General features: G+C 43.6%; 1 protein-coding gene across 1 annotated transcript in view; it reads right to left on the bottom strand.

The window, feature by feature from the left end:
* The window catches only part of LOC120051684 (inositol hexakisphosphate and diphosphoinositol-pentakisphosphate kinase 2-like), a 60,422-nt gene that overhangs the window by 26,956 nt on the left and 14,720 nt on the right, over positions 1 to 18,746 (bottom strand). Inside the window, exons 3-11 of the mRNA XM_038998575.1 lie at positions 12,053 to 12,187; positions 11,714 to 11,896; positions 11,011 to 11,152; positions 9,590 to 9,813; positions 8,628 to 8,755; positions 7,344 to 7,458; positions 6,997 to 7,104; positions 3,565 to 3,681; positions 3,353 to 3,490 (exon numbers count right to left, since the gene is read on the bottom strand). Of these exons, the coding sequence (XP_038854503.1) occupies positions 3,353 to 3,490; positions 3,565 to 3,681; positions 6,997 to 7,104; positions 7,344 to 7,458; positions 8,628 to 8,755; positions 9,590 to 9,813; positions 11,011 to 11,152; positions 11,714 to 11,896; positions 12,053 to 12,187 (1,290 nt within the window). The remainder of the gene's footprint in view (positions 1 to 3,352; positions 3,491 to 3,564; positions 3,682 to 6,996; positions 7,105 to 7,343; positions 7,459 to 8,627; positions 8,756 to 9,589; positions 9,814 to 11,010; positions 11,153 to 11,713; positions 11,897 to 12,052; positions 12,188 to 18,746) is intronic.

Here is an 18,746-nt window from a genome sequence, read left to right as displayed (position 1 = left end):
AAGCAGGATATTCCAATCAGAGGACATAGAGACACCCAAGAGGCAGTCAACAAAGGTAACTTTTTTTTTTTAGAAATCTTCAATTTCATCTCAAAGTATGACTCAGAAATACAAAACAGGCTTAATGAGCTACCTCGCAATGCCACTTATGAGCCGTGAAATCCAGAACGAGTTGCTGGAGTGTGCCGCATCATTGTTACTGTGCAGGATACAAGATGGAAGTTCATTCTGCGCCTTCCACGTATTTTGACACACTAGCAGATGAATATAAAGATCAATCTAAACGAGAACTTATTGCTGTGTGCTTCCGATACATTCATGCTGGAATGATTTAAAGAAAAGAGCTGTTGGGTTTATGGAAACCGCTGATTTATCTGCACAAGGAATTTCTCAAATACTTGAAGTGTTGCAACCCCTGGAGTTGGATACCACTCTGTGTGGGTTTTTATTTCGATGGCGCTTCAGTCATGTCGGTAACAGTTTTGCTTCCGTCCCTCTCCTCGCCCCTACCTGGGCTCGAACCAGGGACCCTCTGCACAAATCGACAACAGCCACCCTCAAAGGATCGTTACCCATCGCTCCACAAAAGCCGCGGCCCTTGCAGAGCAAGAGGAACAACTACTTCAATGTCACTGACATAAACGCTATTAGCGCGCACCCCACTAACTAGCTATCCATGTTACATCAGGGAACAGAAGAGGGGTACCTGTCCTACTAAAGCAAACATTTAAGCAAGCGGTATATGTGCATTGCAACTCCCACCGTCTGAATTTGGTTTTGTGCACCGCGGCAAAAGTTTTTGGACACAGTAATAAATCAGCTACACACATTTATGAGTGGATCCCACAGACATGCTGGATTCATAGAAGTACAGAAAGAGTTGCATCCCCATTAGACTCGTGTATCGAGCTACAAAGATCCACAGTGGAGTTCAAAATCAGGGTCTGTGAGTAAAGTGCTGTTCCTGCTAGATGTCATTTTTAGAGGTTCTTGCAGAATTTTCAGAGGCTTGTGGACAAACCAAATTAGAAGCCGATGCCCTCTTACAACAACTCCAGAACAATACGTTTTTATTCCTGTTAGTTACGTTTAGTAAAATTGTTTTGACATTTGTAATTTTGCGACGAAGGGATTACAAAGCTCTACATTATCTGTGACGGACTGTATTGGTTTAATTGAAATCCTCAAAAGCAGATTTTCTACGTTCAGAGAGAACTCAGGGGCAGACTGATAAAGTTCTCAAGCTAACTGAAGAGATGATGATTAAGAATGATATTAGTAATTGGGATGTGAGCGCATCACGGCAGCAAAAACTGCCTGTAAAATTGTCAGACAGTGTAGTCACAATTTCATTAGGGAAAACATCCAGCATTAAGAGTGACAGTGACCTGAGTCAACTTTGGAACAATATTCTAGACAGACAGATTACTGAGTTGAACTCAAGATTTCAAGAAGACACTTATGGGATCATGCAAGCGGCAGCCTCCTTTTCCAAAGGATCCCAAACCTGCGGCCTTCAAGAGCAGCTGAAGACCACATGCGATATCAATTGAGGATGCTGAATTCACTGTTTTTATTCAGCAGTTGAGATGCAAAATGAACATGGGAAAGAGTGACTTTTCCTCCATAATGAGTGTACTTGACAGGTGCCCTGATGATATGTTCCCTAATATAAACTCTGTTAAGGATCATTGTCACACTTCCAATGACATCATGCAGTGTGGAGAGACTTTTCTAGGATAAAAAATCGTCTTCGCACATCAGTGACAAGCAGCTGAACCACTTCAGTTCTCGGTCTTTTGAGCGTGAACTGACAGACACATTGGATTATGATGAAATCATCACCATATTCAACTCAAAGCCTCGCTGTCTGCACCTTGTGATGTAGGTCACGCCTTGTTGATACGTTTACTAAAGGGAAGGTACCTTTTTATAGTACTACTGTCCGCCGTGGTATAAATGGTAACATCAAATATATGCTTGTTTGGCCATCGAGATTAAAGTGCGTCTGAAGATGAGTTTTATGTTGTTGGCAACTGGTCTAAAGTTAGTCTTATTTTAATATGCTGGGATGGGTAATTATTTGTATATGTAACGAGGTTGCTCCTAGTACTATGCACTAGTATAAAACAATTATTTTACGAAATAATATATGGTGTGCGTCGCAAAATAAATTAAGTAGAAAAAATGCCTATCCAAATTGGTCTTGCAAAAAATCTGTCTACGCCCCTGATCTGTAGTATCAGACAGCTTTGGAATTGTGACATTATGTCGTTTGAGGAAAATAGGCACGTTTCTCGACATATACACTGATTTTGAGAAGGGATTGCGTTACGATTAGCTTAGCAACCGCAGCATGACAACGTGAATGCGATTGGTCGACAGTCTGCCGGGTGGGGGCGTTTTAAGTCCCTTTATTCATTAGATTCCTATCTTCTTCGATAATATCTCTGGTAACGGCACCATGCAATGCACCCTGGTCTAAAGAGGCAGACAAATAGGAGAAATGTGCTAGACCCTCGGTTAAATTACACATTTCTCCAGGTAGGAAAATGGCAAAAATATGATCAACGGCTCATCCGAGTTACGACATCGGACAGAATTGAAATCTGACATGTATGATAGACGTTTTCACGATCTAAAAAATGTTGTATTCCAATGAACTTCCAGTTTAGTGAGAGAGACTTTACCACTGTGCTACGTCATACCGGACGGATTTCTACCTGCTTGAACGCCAATAACTCAGATACACATGAAAACCGTGAAATGACCCAGGGGATCGATTGAACATCACTCAGAGATGCACAAAAACAATATAACATTCAAAATGGGTGAACCTTTCCTTTTTAAGTACATTTAAAACCAAATACTTTTAGACTTGTACTCAAGTAGTATTTTACTGGGTTACTTTTACTTGTCATTTTGTATTAAGGTATCTTTATTTTTTTACTCAAGTATGACAAATTGGGTACTTTTCCCACCACTGTGAATAATCATCACTAATAGGGACATAGTACAAAGACTACGTGATCTGAGATGAGGTTGCAAAGCGCACACAGACACCTGGATGTTGTTCATCAGGCTACACAACAAAAAACGTTTAAGAACGTTTCGCAACGGAAAACAGATGTTTGGTCCAGGTAAGTCGCTCTCTGTTTCAAATTATTTTTTCCATTCTATTATTTGGTACCTATGAAAATCCGTCTTAGAAAAATCAGGTCTATCCTAAAGACTCAATATCTGAACAGATTCACGCTATGCCTGTGGTTCAGAAGTGGACTGTACTGAATGTGGGAGAGAGGGCTAGGGTTAGAGAGGACGCACAGTAATGGACGTGACCCTGGTCAGCTACCTCCATGGAGCCAGTCTTGCGGTTGCGGATCATGGGGGATCTTTTGATGCCGATTGGCTCAGAGAGCGACAGGGCCTGGTCAGTCTCGTCCTGTGATAGGTCCTCCAGACTGCCTTGGTTGGTCTGCTTCTCCTGGTTCTGGATTGGATCAAAGAGTCCGTTAACGGGGGTTGTGGACACACACGGACACCACACACATGGACACCACACACCTCAGCGGAGGCTGGGCGGAAGCCAAAGCCCAGAGGGACGTTCTCCTCGTCCTCACAGCCCTTCACCCCGGGACTGAAGTGGAGCTCCACGTGGAAACGCTCCTCTGAGCTGGGGTCCTGATCAACACATACAGAGAAACAAAACATGAAAATTATGTTAAACTACACAAACAGACAGAGACCGAGATACCTAACTGACCTTGTTGTTTGTTATCCTCATACAGCATGATGACTATCTGAATGTAGAGACAGAGAGACCTAACTGACCTTGTTGTTGTCCTCATACAGCATGATGACTATCTGAATGTAGAGACAGAGACCTAACTGACCTTGTTGTTTGTTATCCTCATACAGCATGATGACTATCTGAATGTAGAGACAGAGAGACCTAACTGACCTTGTTGTTATCCTCATACAGCATGATGACTATCTGAATGTAGAGACAGAGAGACCTAACTGACCTTGTTGTTGTCCTCATACAGCATGATGACTATCTGAATGTAGAGACAGAGACCTAACTGACCTTGTTGTTATCCTCATACAGCATGATGACTATCTGAATGTAGAGACAGAGACCTAACTGACCTTGTTGTTATCCTCATACAGCATGATGACTATCTGAATGTAGAGACAGAGACCTAACTGACCTTGTTGTTATCCTCATACAGCATGATGACTATCTGAATGTAGAGACAGAGACCTAACTGACCTTGTTGTTATCCTCATACAGCATGATGACTATCTGAATGTAGAGACAGAGACCTAACTGACCTTGTTGTTATCCTCATACAGCATGATGACTATCTGAATGTAGAGACAGAGACCTAACTGACCTTGTTGTTGTCCTCATACAGCATGATGACTATCTGACCTTGTTGTTATCCTCATACAGCATGATGACTATCTGAATGTAGAGACAGAGACCTAACTGACCTTGTTGTTATCCTCATACAGCATGATGACTATCTGACCTTGTTGTTATCCTCATACAGCATGATGACTATCTGAATGTAGAGACAGAGACCTAACTGACCTTGTTGTTATCCTCATACAGCATGATGACTATCTGACCTTGTTGTTATCCTCATACAGCATGATGACTATCTGACCTTGTTGTTATCCTCATACAGCATGATGACTATCTGACCATGTTGTTATCCTCATACAGCATGATGACTATCTGACCATGTTGTTAGTCATCATGCTGTATGAGGATATCTGACCTTGTTGTTATCCTCATACAGCATGATGACTATCTGAATGTAGAGACAGAGACCTAACTGACCTTGTTGTTGTCCTCATACAGCATGATGACTATCTGAATGTAGAGACAGAGACCTAACTGACCTTGTTGTTATCCTCATACAGCATGATGACTATCTGACCTTGTTTGTTATCCTCATACAGCATGATGACTATCTGACCTTGTTTGTTATCCTCATACAGCATGATGACTATCTGACCTTGTTTGTTATCCTCATACAGCATGATGACTATCTGAATGTAGAGACAGAGACCTAACTGACCTTGTTGTTTGTTATCCTCATACAGCATGATGACTATCTGAATGTAGAGACAGAGACCTAACTGACCTTGTTGTTATCCTCATACAGCATGATGACTATCTGACCTTGTTGTTATCCTCATACAGCATGATGACTATCTGAATGTAGAGACAGAGACCTAACTGACCTTGTTGTTGTCCTCATACAGCATGATGACTATCTGAATATAGAGACAGAGACCTAACTGACCTTGTTGTTATCCTCATACAGCATGATGACTATCTGACCTTGTTGTTATCCTCATACAGCATGATGACTATCTGACCTTGTTGTTATCCTCATACAGCATGATGACTATCTGACCTTGTTGTTATCCTCATACAGCATGATGACTATCTGACCATGTTGTTATCCTCATACAGCATGATGACTATCTGACCATGTTGTTAGTCATCATGCTGTATGAGGATATCTGACCTTGTTGTTATCCTCATACAGCATGATGACTATCTGAATGTAGAGACAGAGACCTAACTGACCTTGTTGTTTGTTATCCTCATACAGCATGATGACTATCTGAATATAGAGACAGAGAGACCTAACTGACCTTGTTGTTATCCTCATACAGCATGATGACTATCTGAATGTAGAGACAGAGACCTAACTGAGCTTGTTGTTATCCTCATACAGCATGATGACTATCTGAATGTAGAGACAGAGACCTAACTGACCTTGTTGTTATCCTCATACAGCATGATGACTATCTGAATGTAGAGACAGAGACCTAACTGACCTTGTTGTTATCCTCATACAGCATGATGACTATCTGAATGTAGAGACAGAGACCTAACTGACCTTGTTGTTATCCTCATACAGCATGATGACTATCTGAATGTAGAGACAGAGACCTAACTGAGCTTGTTGTTATCCTCATACAGCATGATGACTATCTGAATGTAGAGACAGAGACCTAACTGACCTTGTTGTTATCCTCATACAGCATGATGACTATCTGAATGTAGAGACAGAGACCTAACTGACCTTGTTGTTATCCTCATACAGCATGATGACTATCTGAATGTAGAGACAGAGACCTAACTGACCTTGTTGTTATCCTCATACAGCATGATGACTATCTGAATGTAGAGACAGAGACCTAACTGACCTTGTTGTTATCCTCATACAGCATGATGACTATCTGACCTTGTTGTTATCCTCATACAGCATGATGACTATCTGACCTTGTTGTTATCCTCATACAGCATGATGACTATCTGAATGTAGAGACAGAGACCTAACTGACCTTGTTGTTATCCTCATACAGCATGATGACTATCTGAATGTAGAGACAGAGACCTAACTGACCTTGTTGTTATCCTCATACAGCATGATGACTATCTGAATGTAGAGACAGAGACCTAACTGACCTTGTTGTTATCCTCATACAGCATGATGACTATCTGAATGTAGAGACAGAGACCTAACTGACCTTGTTGTTATCCTCATACAGCATGATGACTATCTGAATGTAGAGACAGAGACCTAACTGACCTTGTTGTTATCCTCATACAGCATGATGACTATCTGAATGTAGAGACAGAGAGAGACCTAACTGACCTTGTTGTTATCCTCATACAGCATGATGACTATCTGAATGTAGAGACAGAGACCTAACTGACCTTGTTGTTATCCTCATACAGCATGATGACTATCTGAATGTAGAGACAGAGACCTAACTGACCTTGTTGTTATCCTCATACAGCATGATGACTATCTGAATGTAGAGACAGAGACCTAACTGACCTTGTTGTTATCCTCATACAGCATGATGACTATCTGAATGTAGAGACAGAGACCTAACTGACCTTGTTGTTATCCTCATACAGCATGATGACTATCTGAATGTAGAGACAGAGACCTAACTGACCTTGTTGTTATCCTCATACAGCATGATGACTATCTGGGTCATGTAGTTGAGTTCAGAGACGGCACTGAGGTAATCCATGGCCTGTTTCCACTGCTGGTCCTTCACTTCCTGTCACACACCCACACACAACATTACAACCAGAGATATCTGGATCCTGCCGATTCATTTAGCCTATATGAGACAACTGTAAAACAAACTACAAAATAGTATGTGAACCCAAGTCTGCAATATTCACGACCACGTCTAAATCACAATTGGTACTTTCCCAGATCTGTTTGTGCCATCTTGCCAACACCTTGACCTATGATCATTGTCGTGCCAAACAGATCTGGGACCAATATACTTACATCCAGTAATCCCCCGTAGCGGAAGATGCTGAGCAGTGAGTGGACGTGGCTTTCGCTGGTGAAATAGAGACGGGTTCTGACGTGGCGCCCCGGAGACATGACCCCCCGTGAGTACCTGGAACACCAGAGGGAATGAAAGACAATTGGGTGATCACTCACTGGGGCTCTAGGGGAGACTTCAGGGGAGGGTTAACTGGTCCTGGGACAGTGGCTCAACTCAGTGGTATGCCATCATTGTAACAACAGGGTCTACTAAGAACTGGTCCTGGGACAGTGGCTCAACTCAGTGGTATGCCATCATTGTAACAACAGGGTCTACTAAGAACTGGTCCTGGGACAGTGGCTCAACTCAGTGGTATGCCATCATTGTAACAACAGGGTCTACTAAGAACTGGTCCTGGGACAGTGGCTCAACTCAGTGGTATGCCATCATTGTAACAACAGGGTCTACTAAGAACTGGTCCTGGGACAGTGGCTCAACTCAGTGGTATGCCATCATTGTAACAGGGTCTACTAAGATCTGGGCAGTGGTATGTAGGGCTGGGTGATATAGCCTAAAAATCATATCTCGATTTTCTCACAAACACATGGCCGATCACGGTACAGTGTATATATTTATTTATTTTCTTAGTAGGGTCTGTTCTGCTGTAAATTTTGGGAGAGATGAGATATGAAACAGATTGTTACAAAGGTTAAGTTCTCCTCCATTACAGTAAAATAGAGAGTTGAAAAAAAAACTGAGTTGAAACTAGTGACATTTCCAGTCTTTGTTGTTGTGAGTGGCAGGGGCTTGGTGTCTGGACGAGTGGGAAGGTTCACAGTGCACACAGCACAGAAGGTGGTGCTTGGTGTCAGGGGGAAGGGGCTTGGTGTCGGGGGGAGGGGCTTGATGTGTGGGGGGGGGGGGGGAGGGGGGGCTTGGTGTCAGGGGGAGGGGCTTGGTGTCAGGGGGAGGGGCTTGGTGTCTGGGGGAGGGGCTTGGTGTCAGGGGGAGGGGCTTGGTGTCTGTGTGCGACTGGGAAGGTATACAGTGCACACAGCACAGTCAGAAGGCACGAAGGAGACGACGCCAAAAATAAAATAAAAAATCCCCCAAAAGGAAAAAAAAACGTAAACCTCGATTCTAGCGACACAGGCATTTCGAACATCGCGCTAAAACATTCATTCAGATTAATTTGATATATCGCCCTGCATCATACAGGTGGCACTGAGCCTGCAACAGTGGTCATAAGCAGTGGGAGTGTATTAGAGACTGACTCCAGAAACCATACAAGTGCAACTCACAGTGGGTGCAGCTTATTGACGGCCTCGTCCTCGTGGGTCCTCTGCAGGTCCAGCTGAATCTTCTTCATCAGGGGCAGGCAGTAGGCCTGGGCAATGTCCATCTTCTCTGCCTTATTGATGCCATACTCCTAGAGAGAGACAAACATGCTCAAAAGGTATGTTAAAAAAATACAAGCTTCAACTCAGGTTTTTACTTCTGTTGATCATTTTCTGAAAAGACAGCCATAGTCCCAGTAGGTCTACACTACAGCCATAGTCCCAGTAGGTCACAACTACAGCCATAGTCCCAGTAGGTCACAACTACAGCCATAGTCCCCACATAGTAGGTCACAATTACAGCCATAGTCCCCACATAGTAGGTCTACACTACAGCCATAGTCCCCACATAGTAGGTCTACACTACAGCCATAGTCCCCACATAGTAGGTCTACACTACAGCCATAGTCCCCACATAGTAGGTCTACACTACAGCCATAGTCCCCACATAGTAGGTCTACACTACAGCCATAGTCCCCACATAGTAGGTCTACACTACAGCCATAGTCCCCACATAGTAGGTCTACACTACAGCCATAGTCCCCACATAGTAGGTCTACACTACAGCCATAGTCCCCACATAGTAGGTCTACACTACAGCCATAGTCCCCACATAGTAGGTCTACACTACAGCCATAGTCCCCACATAGTAGGTCTACACTACAGCCATAGTCCCCACATAGTAGGTCTACACTACAGCCATAGTCCCCACATAGTAGGTCTACACTACAGCCATAGTCCCCACATAGTAGGTCTACACTACAGCCATAGTCCCCACATAGTAGGTCTACACTACAGCCATAGTCCCCACATAGTAGGTCTACACTACGCTATAGCCCCAGTAGGACTATACGACAGCTATAGTCCCCACTTAAGTAGGTAAACGTATGTGTGTGTGATAGATATAAATAATGTCTTCCCCTCACCTGAGGTATGACGATGTCGGCCAGGGCACGGGACAGCCTGAACAGCTCCAGTGTGTCCTCTAGGTCCAGCGTGGCGTTGTGCTGTGTGTCGTACTTCACACAGTCGTAGATGTCTGGGATCTTACTGATGTCGTAGCGGCCGCTCTTATTCCGGAAGTCCCTTTCCAGCTTGGACCAGCGTTGCAGCATCAGCTCCAGGGTCTCGCTGTGGTACAGCTGCAGATCTGGGAACAGGACTTAGCTTACAGGTACAGCTGCAGATCTGGGAACAGGACTTAGCTTACAGGTACAGCTGCAGATCTGGGAACAGGACTTAGCTTACAGGCACAGCTGCAGATCTGGGAACAGAACTTAGCTTACAGGTACAGCTGCGGGTCTGGGAACAGGACTTAGCTTACAGGTACAGCTGCAGATCTGGGAACAGGACTTAGCTTACAGGTACAGCTGCAGATCTGGGAACAGGACTTAGCTTACAGGTACAGCTGCGGGTCTGGGAACAGGACTTAGCTTACAGGTACAGCTGCAGATCTGGGAACAGGACTTAGCTTACAGGTACAGCTGGAGATCTGGGAACAGGACTTAGCTTACAGATACAGCTGCAGGTCTGGGAACAGGACTTAGCTTACAGGTACAGCTGCAGATCTGGGAACAGGACTTAGCTTACAGGTACAGCTGCAGGTCTGGGAACAGGACTTAGCTTACAGGTACAGCTGCAGGTCTGGGAACAGGACTTAGCTTACAGGTACAGCTGCAGGTCTGGGAACAGGACTTAGCTTACAGGCACAGCTGCGGGTCTGGGAACAGGACTTAGCTTACAGATACAGCTGCAGGTCTGGGAACAGGACTTAGCTTACAGATACAGCTGCAGGTCTGGGAACAGGACTTGGCTTACAGGTACAGCTGCAGGTCTGGGAACAGGACAGGACATAGCTTACAGGTACAGCTGCAGGTCTGGGAACAGGACAGGACATAGCTTACAGATACAGCTGCAGATCTGGGAACAGGACTTAGCTTACAGGTACAGCTGCAGATCTGGGAACAGGACTTAGCTTACAGGTACAGCTGCAGGTCTGGGAACAGGACTTAGCTTACAGGTACAGCTGCAGGTCTGGGAACAGGACTTAGCTTACAGGCACAGCTGCGGGTCTGGGAACAAGACTTAGCTTACAGGTACAGCTGCAGGTCTGGGAACAGGACTTAGCTTACAGGCACAGCTGCGGGTCTGGGAACAAGACATAGCTTACAGGTACAGCTGCGGGTCTGGGAACAGGACTTATCTTACAGATACAGCTGCAGGTCTGGGAACAGGACAGGACATAGCTTACAGGTACAGCTGCAGGTCTGGGAACAGGACAGGACATAGCTTACAGGTACAGCTGCAGGTCTGGGAACAGGACAGGACTTAGTTTACAGGTACACACCTGCAGATTTGGGGTCCTCCAGCCTCCTGCGGATCTGAGAGGTGAGGCTCTGGATGAGGGCGTAGACCTGGTCACACGTCCTCACTGGGTTCCCTATGGTCTTCATAGAGGTGACCAGGGAGGGGCTGCCTGTAGGGGCCAGCTGCAACACATGGTAACAGTCCCACTTTATTACAGTGGTACCAATAGTGCAGAACGTAATGGAACGGTGTAACGCCAACGTTGGTATCCATAACAACCAGTGATGAAATGCGAGACTCTTATCTGGAGATTGACAGAGATGTCATGGTAAGGAATGACTAGGAAACATTGTTTTTAATCTCAAGAATACTGAAAGACTTGATGGAATTGTCGATGGAGCCTCCCATCAGTGAAACAGTGTTAATTTGGGTGACCATTTCTCTACTTAAACCCCACAGGTAAAATACATTGATGCAGTTACTGTATTATTATAATAATGTATATTATAATGCATTGTAAAACTTGTAAATGACATGTCTTAATATCTCAATGATTCTTAGTTGAAAGCGTTATGAGACATTATAAGCTCATTCATGGTTATAACAACATAAGGAATTACACCTGCATGCAGTGAGTAAAGTGTTATTAACCATTTCAAACAGGGCTTTCCTGCCTCTGTTTTTTTTTCAACCCCGATTGGGTGGTTAGTAGTGGTCTAGGTGAAAGGGTCTGCTGACTGTACCTTTTGGTAGTCGTCCTCAGTGAAGTCCTGGTCTTTCTGCATGATCTCATGGAGCCGTACCTTCACCCTCTGCTGGCAGTCGGTCAGAGACTCACTGTCGCTGTCCAGCATGCCGTTCATGTTGGCACTCTTCACCATCTGCACCAGGATGGGTGTCAACTCTCCCTCCAGAGCCAGCAGACCCTACACACACAGTTAAGAGATATACACATATGTTCACACGTACTGTGCACAGAAAGGGTTGGAGATATATTGACACTGAACACAAATGAAAGAAACGAGGCTAGTGAGCATACTGTACACACGTATACTGAAACATCTACAGACATACGCACGCACCTTGGCAAAAGCGGCAGCGGTCATCTGAACACGGCCTTCGTCTGAGGCGTAGATCTTGAGGTCGTGGCGGTAGGTGCTGTGTAAACGGAGCAGACCACAGCCAGGGAAACCAGCGTAGTCCCCTTCGGAGTCAAACACACAGAGGAAGGAACATCAGCCTTGCAGGACATCACAGAGGAAGGAACATCACAGAGGAAGGAACATCAGAGAAGGAAGGAACATCAGAGAAGGAAGGAACATCAGAGAAGGAAGGAACATCACAGAGGAAAGAACATCAGGCTTGCAGGACATCAGAAGGAAGGAACATCACAGAGGAAAGAACATCAGGCTTGCAGGACATCAGAAGGAAGGAACATCAGGCTTGCAGGACATCAGAAGGAAGGAACATCAGGCTTGCAGGACATCAGAAGGAAGGAACATCAGGCTTGCAGGACATCAGAAGGAAGGAACATCACAGAGGAAGGAACATCACAGAGGAAGGAACATCAGGCTTACAGGACATCAGAGGAAGGTAAAGCGCGAAGAAAGGGTACCCACCTACGCAACGGCACAGACTCTGCAAAAAGTTGATGAGGTAGGTAACATTGGTTATTTGGTGATTCAAAAAGACGTCAACTGGATTTTTATTTTTATTTTTTATTTAACTAGGCAAGTCAGTTAAGAACAAATTCTTATTTGCAATGACGGCCTACCCCGGCCAATTGTGCGCCACCCTATGGGACTCCCAATCACGGCCGGCTATGATAGAGCCTGGATTCGAACCAGGGACTGTAGTGATGCCTCTTGCACTGAGATGCACTGTCTTAGACCGCTGCGCCACTCGGGATTCTGTTTGCCTGAAAAGGAAACAGTCCTTCGCATCTCATACCTGGGATGAAATATGGTTCATGTAATGAGGTTGAAATCATAAACCATTAAAGACCTGGGAAATTCCATAATGAATCCTCCTCCAGGTTGTTTACTAGTCTTCCATAATGAATCCTCCTGCAGGTTGTTTACTAGTCTTCCATAATGAATCCTCCTGCAGGTTGTTTACTAGTCTTCCATAATGAATCCTCCTGCAGGTTGTTTACTAGTCTTCCATAATGAATCCTCCTGCAGGTTGTTTACTAGTCTTCCATAATGAATCCTCCTGCAGGTTGTTTACTAGTCTTCCATAATGAATCCTCCTGCAGGTTGTTTACTAGTCTTCCATAATGAATCCTCCTGCAGGTTGTTTACTAGTCTTCCATAATGAATCCTCCTGCAGGTTGTTTACTAGTCTTCCATAATGAATCCTCCTGCAGGTTGTTTACTAGTCTTCCATAATGAATCCTCCTGCAGGTTGTTTACTAGTCTTCCATAATGAATCCTCCTGCAGGTTGTTTACTAGTCTTCCATAATGAATCCTCTTGCAGGTTGTTTACTAGTCTTCCATAATGAATCCTCCTGCAGGTTGTTTACTAGTCTTCCATAATGAATCCTCCTGCAGGTTGTTTACTAGTCTTCCATAATGAATCCTCCTGCAGGTTGTTTACTAGTCTTCCATAATGAATCCTCCTGCAGGTTGTTTACTAGTCTTCCATAATGAATCCTCCTGCAGGTTGTTTACTAGTCTTCCATAATGAATCCTCCTGCAGGTTGTTTACTAGTCTTCCATAATGAATCCTGCTGCAGGTTGTTTACTAGTCTTCCATAATGAATCCTGCTGCAGGTTGTTTACTAGTCTTCCATAATGAATCCTCCTGCAGGTTGTTTACTAGTCTTCCATAATGAATCCTCCTGCAGGTTGTTTACTAGTCTTCCATAATGAATCCTCCTGCAGGTTGTTTACTAGTCTTCCATAATGAATCCTCCTGCAGGTTGTTTACTAGTCTTCCATAATGAATCCTCCTGCAGGTTGTTTACTAGTCTTCCATAATGAATCCTCCTGCAGGTTGTTTACTAGTCTTCCATAATGAATCCTCCTCCAGGTTGTTTACTAGTCTTCCATAATGAATCCTCCTGCAGGTTGTTTACTAGTCTTCCATAATGAATCCTCCTGCAGGTTGTTTACTAGTCTTCCATAATGAATCCTCCTGCAGGTTGTTTACTAGTCTTCCATAATGAATCCTGCTGCAGGTTGTTTACTAGTCTTCCATAATGAATCCTCCTGCAGGTTGTTTACTAGTCTTCCATAATGAATCCTCCTGCAGGTTGTTTACTAGTCTTCCATAATGAATCCTCCTGCAGGTTGTTTACTAGTCTTCCATAATGAATCCTCCTGCAGGTTGTTTACTAGTCTTCCATAATGAATCCTCCTGCAGGTTGTTTACTAGTCTTCCATAATGAATCCTCCTGCAGGTTGTTTACTAGTCTTCCATAATGAATCCTCCTGCAGGTTGTTTACTAGTCTTCCATAATGAATCCTCCTGCAGGTTGTTTACTAGTCTTCCATAATGAATCCTCCTGCAGGTTGTTTACTAGTCTTCCATAATGAATCCTCCTGCAGGTTGTTTACTAGTCTTCCATAATGAATCCTCCTGCAGGTTGTTTACTAGTCTTCCATAATGAATCCTCCTGCAGGTTGTTTACTAGTCTTCCATAATGAATCCTCCTGCAGGTTGTTTACTAGTCTTCCATAATGAATCCTCCTGCAGGTTGTTTACTAGTCTTCCATAATGAATCCTCCTGCAGGTTGTTTACTAGTCTTCCATAATGAATCCTCCTGCAGGTTGTTTACTAGTCTTCCATAATGAATCCTCCTGCAGGTTGTTTACTAGTCTTCCATAATGAATCCTCCTGCAGGTTGTTTACTAGTCTTCCATAATGAATCCTCCTGCAGGTTGTTTACTAGTCTTCCATAATGAATCCTCCTGCAGGTTGTTTACTAGTCTTCCATAATGAATCCTCCTGCAGGTTGTTTACTAGTCTTCCATAATGAATCCTCCTGCAGGTTGTTTACTAGTCTTCCATAATGAATCCTCCTGCAGGTTGTTTACTCGTCTTCCATAATGAATCCTCCTGCAGGTTGTTTACTCGTCTTCCATAATGAATCCTCCTGCAGGTTGTTTACTCGTCTTCCATAATGAATCCTCCTGCAGGTTGTTTACTCGTCTTCCATAATGAATCCTCCTGCAGGTTGTTTACTCGTCTTCCATAATGAATCCTCCTGCAGGTTGTTTACTCGTCTTCCATAATGAATCCTCCTGCAGGTTGTTTACTCGTCTTCCATAATGAATCCTCCTGCAGGTTGTTTACTAGTCTTCCATAATGAATCCTCCTGCAGGTTGTTTACTAGTCTTCCATAATGAATCCTCCTGCAGGTTGTTTACTAGTCTTCCATAATGAATCCTCCTGCAGGTTGTTTACTAGTCTTCCATAATGAATCCTCCTGCAGGTTGTTTACTAGTCTTCCATAATGAATCCTCCTGCAGGTTGTTTACTAGTCTTCCATAATGAATCCTCCTGCAGGTTGTTTACTAGTCTTCCATAATGAATCCTCCTGCAGGTTGTTTACTAGTCTTCCATAATGAATCCTCCTGCAGGTTGTTTACTAGTCTTCCATAATGAATCCTCCTGCAGGTTGTTTACTAGTCTTCCATAATGAATCCTCCTGCAGGTTGTTTACTAGTCTTCCATAATGAATCCTCCTGCAGGTTGTTTACTAGTCTTCCATAATGAATCCTCCTGCAGGTTGTTTACTAGTCTTCCATAATGAATCCTCCTGCAGGTTGTTTACTAGTCTTCCATAATGAATCCTCCTGCAGGTTGTTTACTAGTCTTCCATAATGAATCCTCCTGCAGGTTGTTTACTCGTCTTCCATAATGAATCCTCCTGCAGGTTGTTTACTCGTCTTCCATAATGAATCCTCCTGCAGGTTGTTTACTCGTCTTCCATAATGAATCCTCCTGCAGGTTGTTTACTCGTCTTCCATAATGAATCCTCCTGCAGGTTGTTTACTAGTCTTCCATAATGAATCCTCCTGCAGGTTGTTTACTAGTCTTCCATAATGAATCCTCCTGCAGGTTGTTTACTAGTCTTCCATAATGAATCCTCCTGCAGGTTGTTTACTAGTCTTCCATAATGAATCCTCCTGCAGGTTGTTTACTAGTCTTCCATAATGAATCCTCCCCTGCAGGTTGTTTACTAGTCTTCCATAATGAATCCTCCCCTGCAGGTTGTTTACTAGTCTTCCATAATGAATCCTCCCCTGCAGGTTGTTTACTAGTCTTCCATAATGAATCCTCCCCTGCAGGTTGTTTACTAGTCTTCCATAATGAATCCTGCTGCAGGTTGTTTACTAGTCTTCCATAATGAATCCTCCTGCAGGTTGTTTACTAGTCTTCCATAATGAATCCTCCTGCAGGTTGTTTACTAGTCTTCCATAATGAATCCTCCTGCAGGTTGTTTACTAGTCTTCCATAATGAATCCTCCTGCAGGTTGTTTACTAGTCTTCCACAATGAATCCTCCTGCAGGTTGTTTACTAGTCTTCCATAATGAATCCTCCTGCAGGTTGTTTACTAGTCTTCCATAATGAATCCTCCTGCAGGTTGTTTACTAGTCTTCCATAATGAATCCTCCTGCAGGTTGTTTACTAGTCTTCCATAATGAATCCTCCTGCAGGTTGTTTACTAGTCTTCCATAATGAATCCTCCTGCAGGTTGTTTACTCGTCTTCCATAATGAATCCTCCTGCAGGTTGTTTACTCGTCTTCCATAATGAATCCTCCTGCAGGTTGTTTACTCGTCTTCCATAATGAATCCTCCTGCAGGTTGTTTACTCGTCTTCCATAATGAATCCTCCTGCAGGTTGTTTACTCGTCTTCCATAATGAATCCTCCTGCAGGTTGTTTACTCGTCTTCCATAATGAATCCTCCTGCAGGTTGTTTACTAGTCTTCCATAATGAATCCTCCTGCAGGTTGTTTACTAGTCTTCCATAATGAATCCTCCTGCAGGTTGTTTACTAGTCTTCCATAATGAATCCTCCTGCAGGTTGTTTACTAGTCTTCCATAATGAATCCTCCTGCAGGTTGTTTACTAGTCTTCCATAATGAATCCTCCTGCAGGTTGTTTACTAGTCTTCCATAATGAATCCTCCTCCGGGTTGTTTACTAGTCTTCCATAATGAATCCTCCTCCGGGTTGTTTACTAGTCTTCCATAATGAATCCTCCTCCGGGTTGTTTACTAGTCTTCCATAATGAATCCTCCTCCGGGTTGTTTACTAGTCTTCCATAATGAATCCTCCTCCGGGTTGTTTACTAGTCTTCCACAATGAATCCTCCTCCGGGTTGTTTACTAGTCTTCCACAATGAATCCTCCTGCAGGTTGTTTACTAGTCTTCCACAATGAATCCTCCTCCGGGTTGTTTACTAGTCTTCCACAATGAATCCTCCTGCAGGTTGTTTACTAGTCTTCCACAATGAATCCTCCTGCAGGTTGTTTACTAGTCTTCCACAATGAATCCTCCTGCAGGTTGTTTACTAGTCTTCCACAATGAATCCTCCTGCAGGTTGTTTACTAGTCTTCCACAATGAATCCTCCTGCAGGTTGTTTACTAGTCTTCCATAATGAATCCTCCTGCAGGTTGTTTACTAGTCTTCCATAATGAATCCTCCATGCAGGTTGTTTACTAGTCCTTCCATAATGAATCCTCCTGCAGGTTGTTACTAGTCTTCCATAATGAATCCTCCTGCAGGTTGTTTACTAGTCTTCCATAATGAATCCTCCTGCAGGTTGTTTACTAGTCTTCCATAATGAATCCTCCTGCAGGTGTTACTAGTCTTCCATAATGAATCCTCCTGCAGGTTGTTTACTAGTCTTCCATAATGAATCCTCCTGCAGGTTGTTTACTAGTCTTCCATAATGAATCCTCCTGCAGGTTGTTTACTAGTTCTTCCATAATGAATCCTCCTGCAGGTTGTTTACTCGTCTTCCATAATGAATCCTCCTGCAGGTTGTTTACTCGTCTTCCATCAATGAATCCTCCTGCAGTTTGTTTACTTCGTCTTCCATAATGAATCCTCCTGCCAGGTTGTTTACTCGTCTTCCATAATGAATCCCTGCAGGTTGTTTACTCTCGTCTTCCATACAATGAATCCTCCTGCAGGTTGTTTACTCGTCTTCCATAATGAATCCTCCTGCAGGTTGTTTTACTAGTCTTCCATAATGAATCCTCCTGCAGGTTGTTTACTAGTCTTCCATAATGAATCCTCCTGCAGTTGTTACTAGTCTTCCATAATGAATCCTCCTGCAGGTTGTTTACTAGTCTTCCATAATGAATCCTCCCCTGCAGGTTGTTTACTAGTCTTCCATAATGAATCTCCCCTGCAGGTTGTTACTAGTCTTCCATAATGAATCCTCCCCTGCAGGTTTTTTACTAGTCTTCATAATGAATCCTCCCCTGCAGTTGTTTACTAGTCTTCCATAATGAATCCTCCCCTGCAGTTGTTTACTAGTCTTCCATAATGAATCCTGCTGCGGGTTGTTTACTAGTCTTCATAATGAATCCTCCTGCAGGTTGTTTACTAGTCTTAAATAATGAATCCTCATGCGGTTGTTTACTAGTCTTCCATAATGAATCCTCCTGCGGGTTGTTTTACTAGTCTTCCATAATAATCCCCTGCAGGTTGTTACTAGTCTTACCATAATGAATCCTCCTGGCAGTTGTTTACTAGTCTTCCATAATGAATCCTCCTCGCAGTTGTTTACTAGTCTTCCATAATGGATCC

The sequence above is a fragment of the Salvelinus namaycush genome, chromosome 8 (assembly GCF_016432855.1).
Source record: "Salvelinus namaycush isolate Seneca chromosome 8, SaNama_1.0, whole genome shotgun sequence".
Classification (NCBI taxonomy): domain Eukaryota; kingdom Metazoa; phylum Chordata; class Actinopteri; order Salmoniformes; family Salmonidae; genus Salvelinus; species Salvelinus namaycush.
Note: the sequence above shows the minus strand (reverse complement) of the source record. Positions and strands in the feature narration are given on the sequence as shown.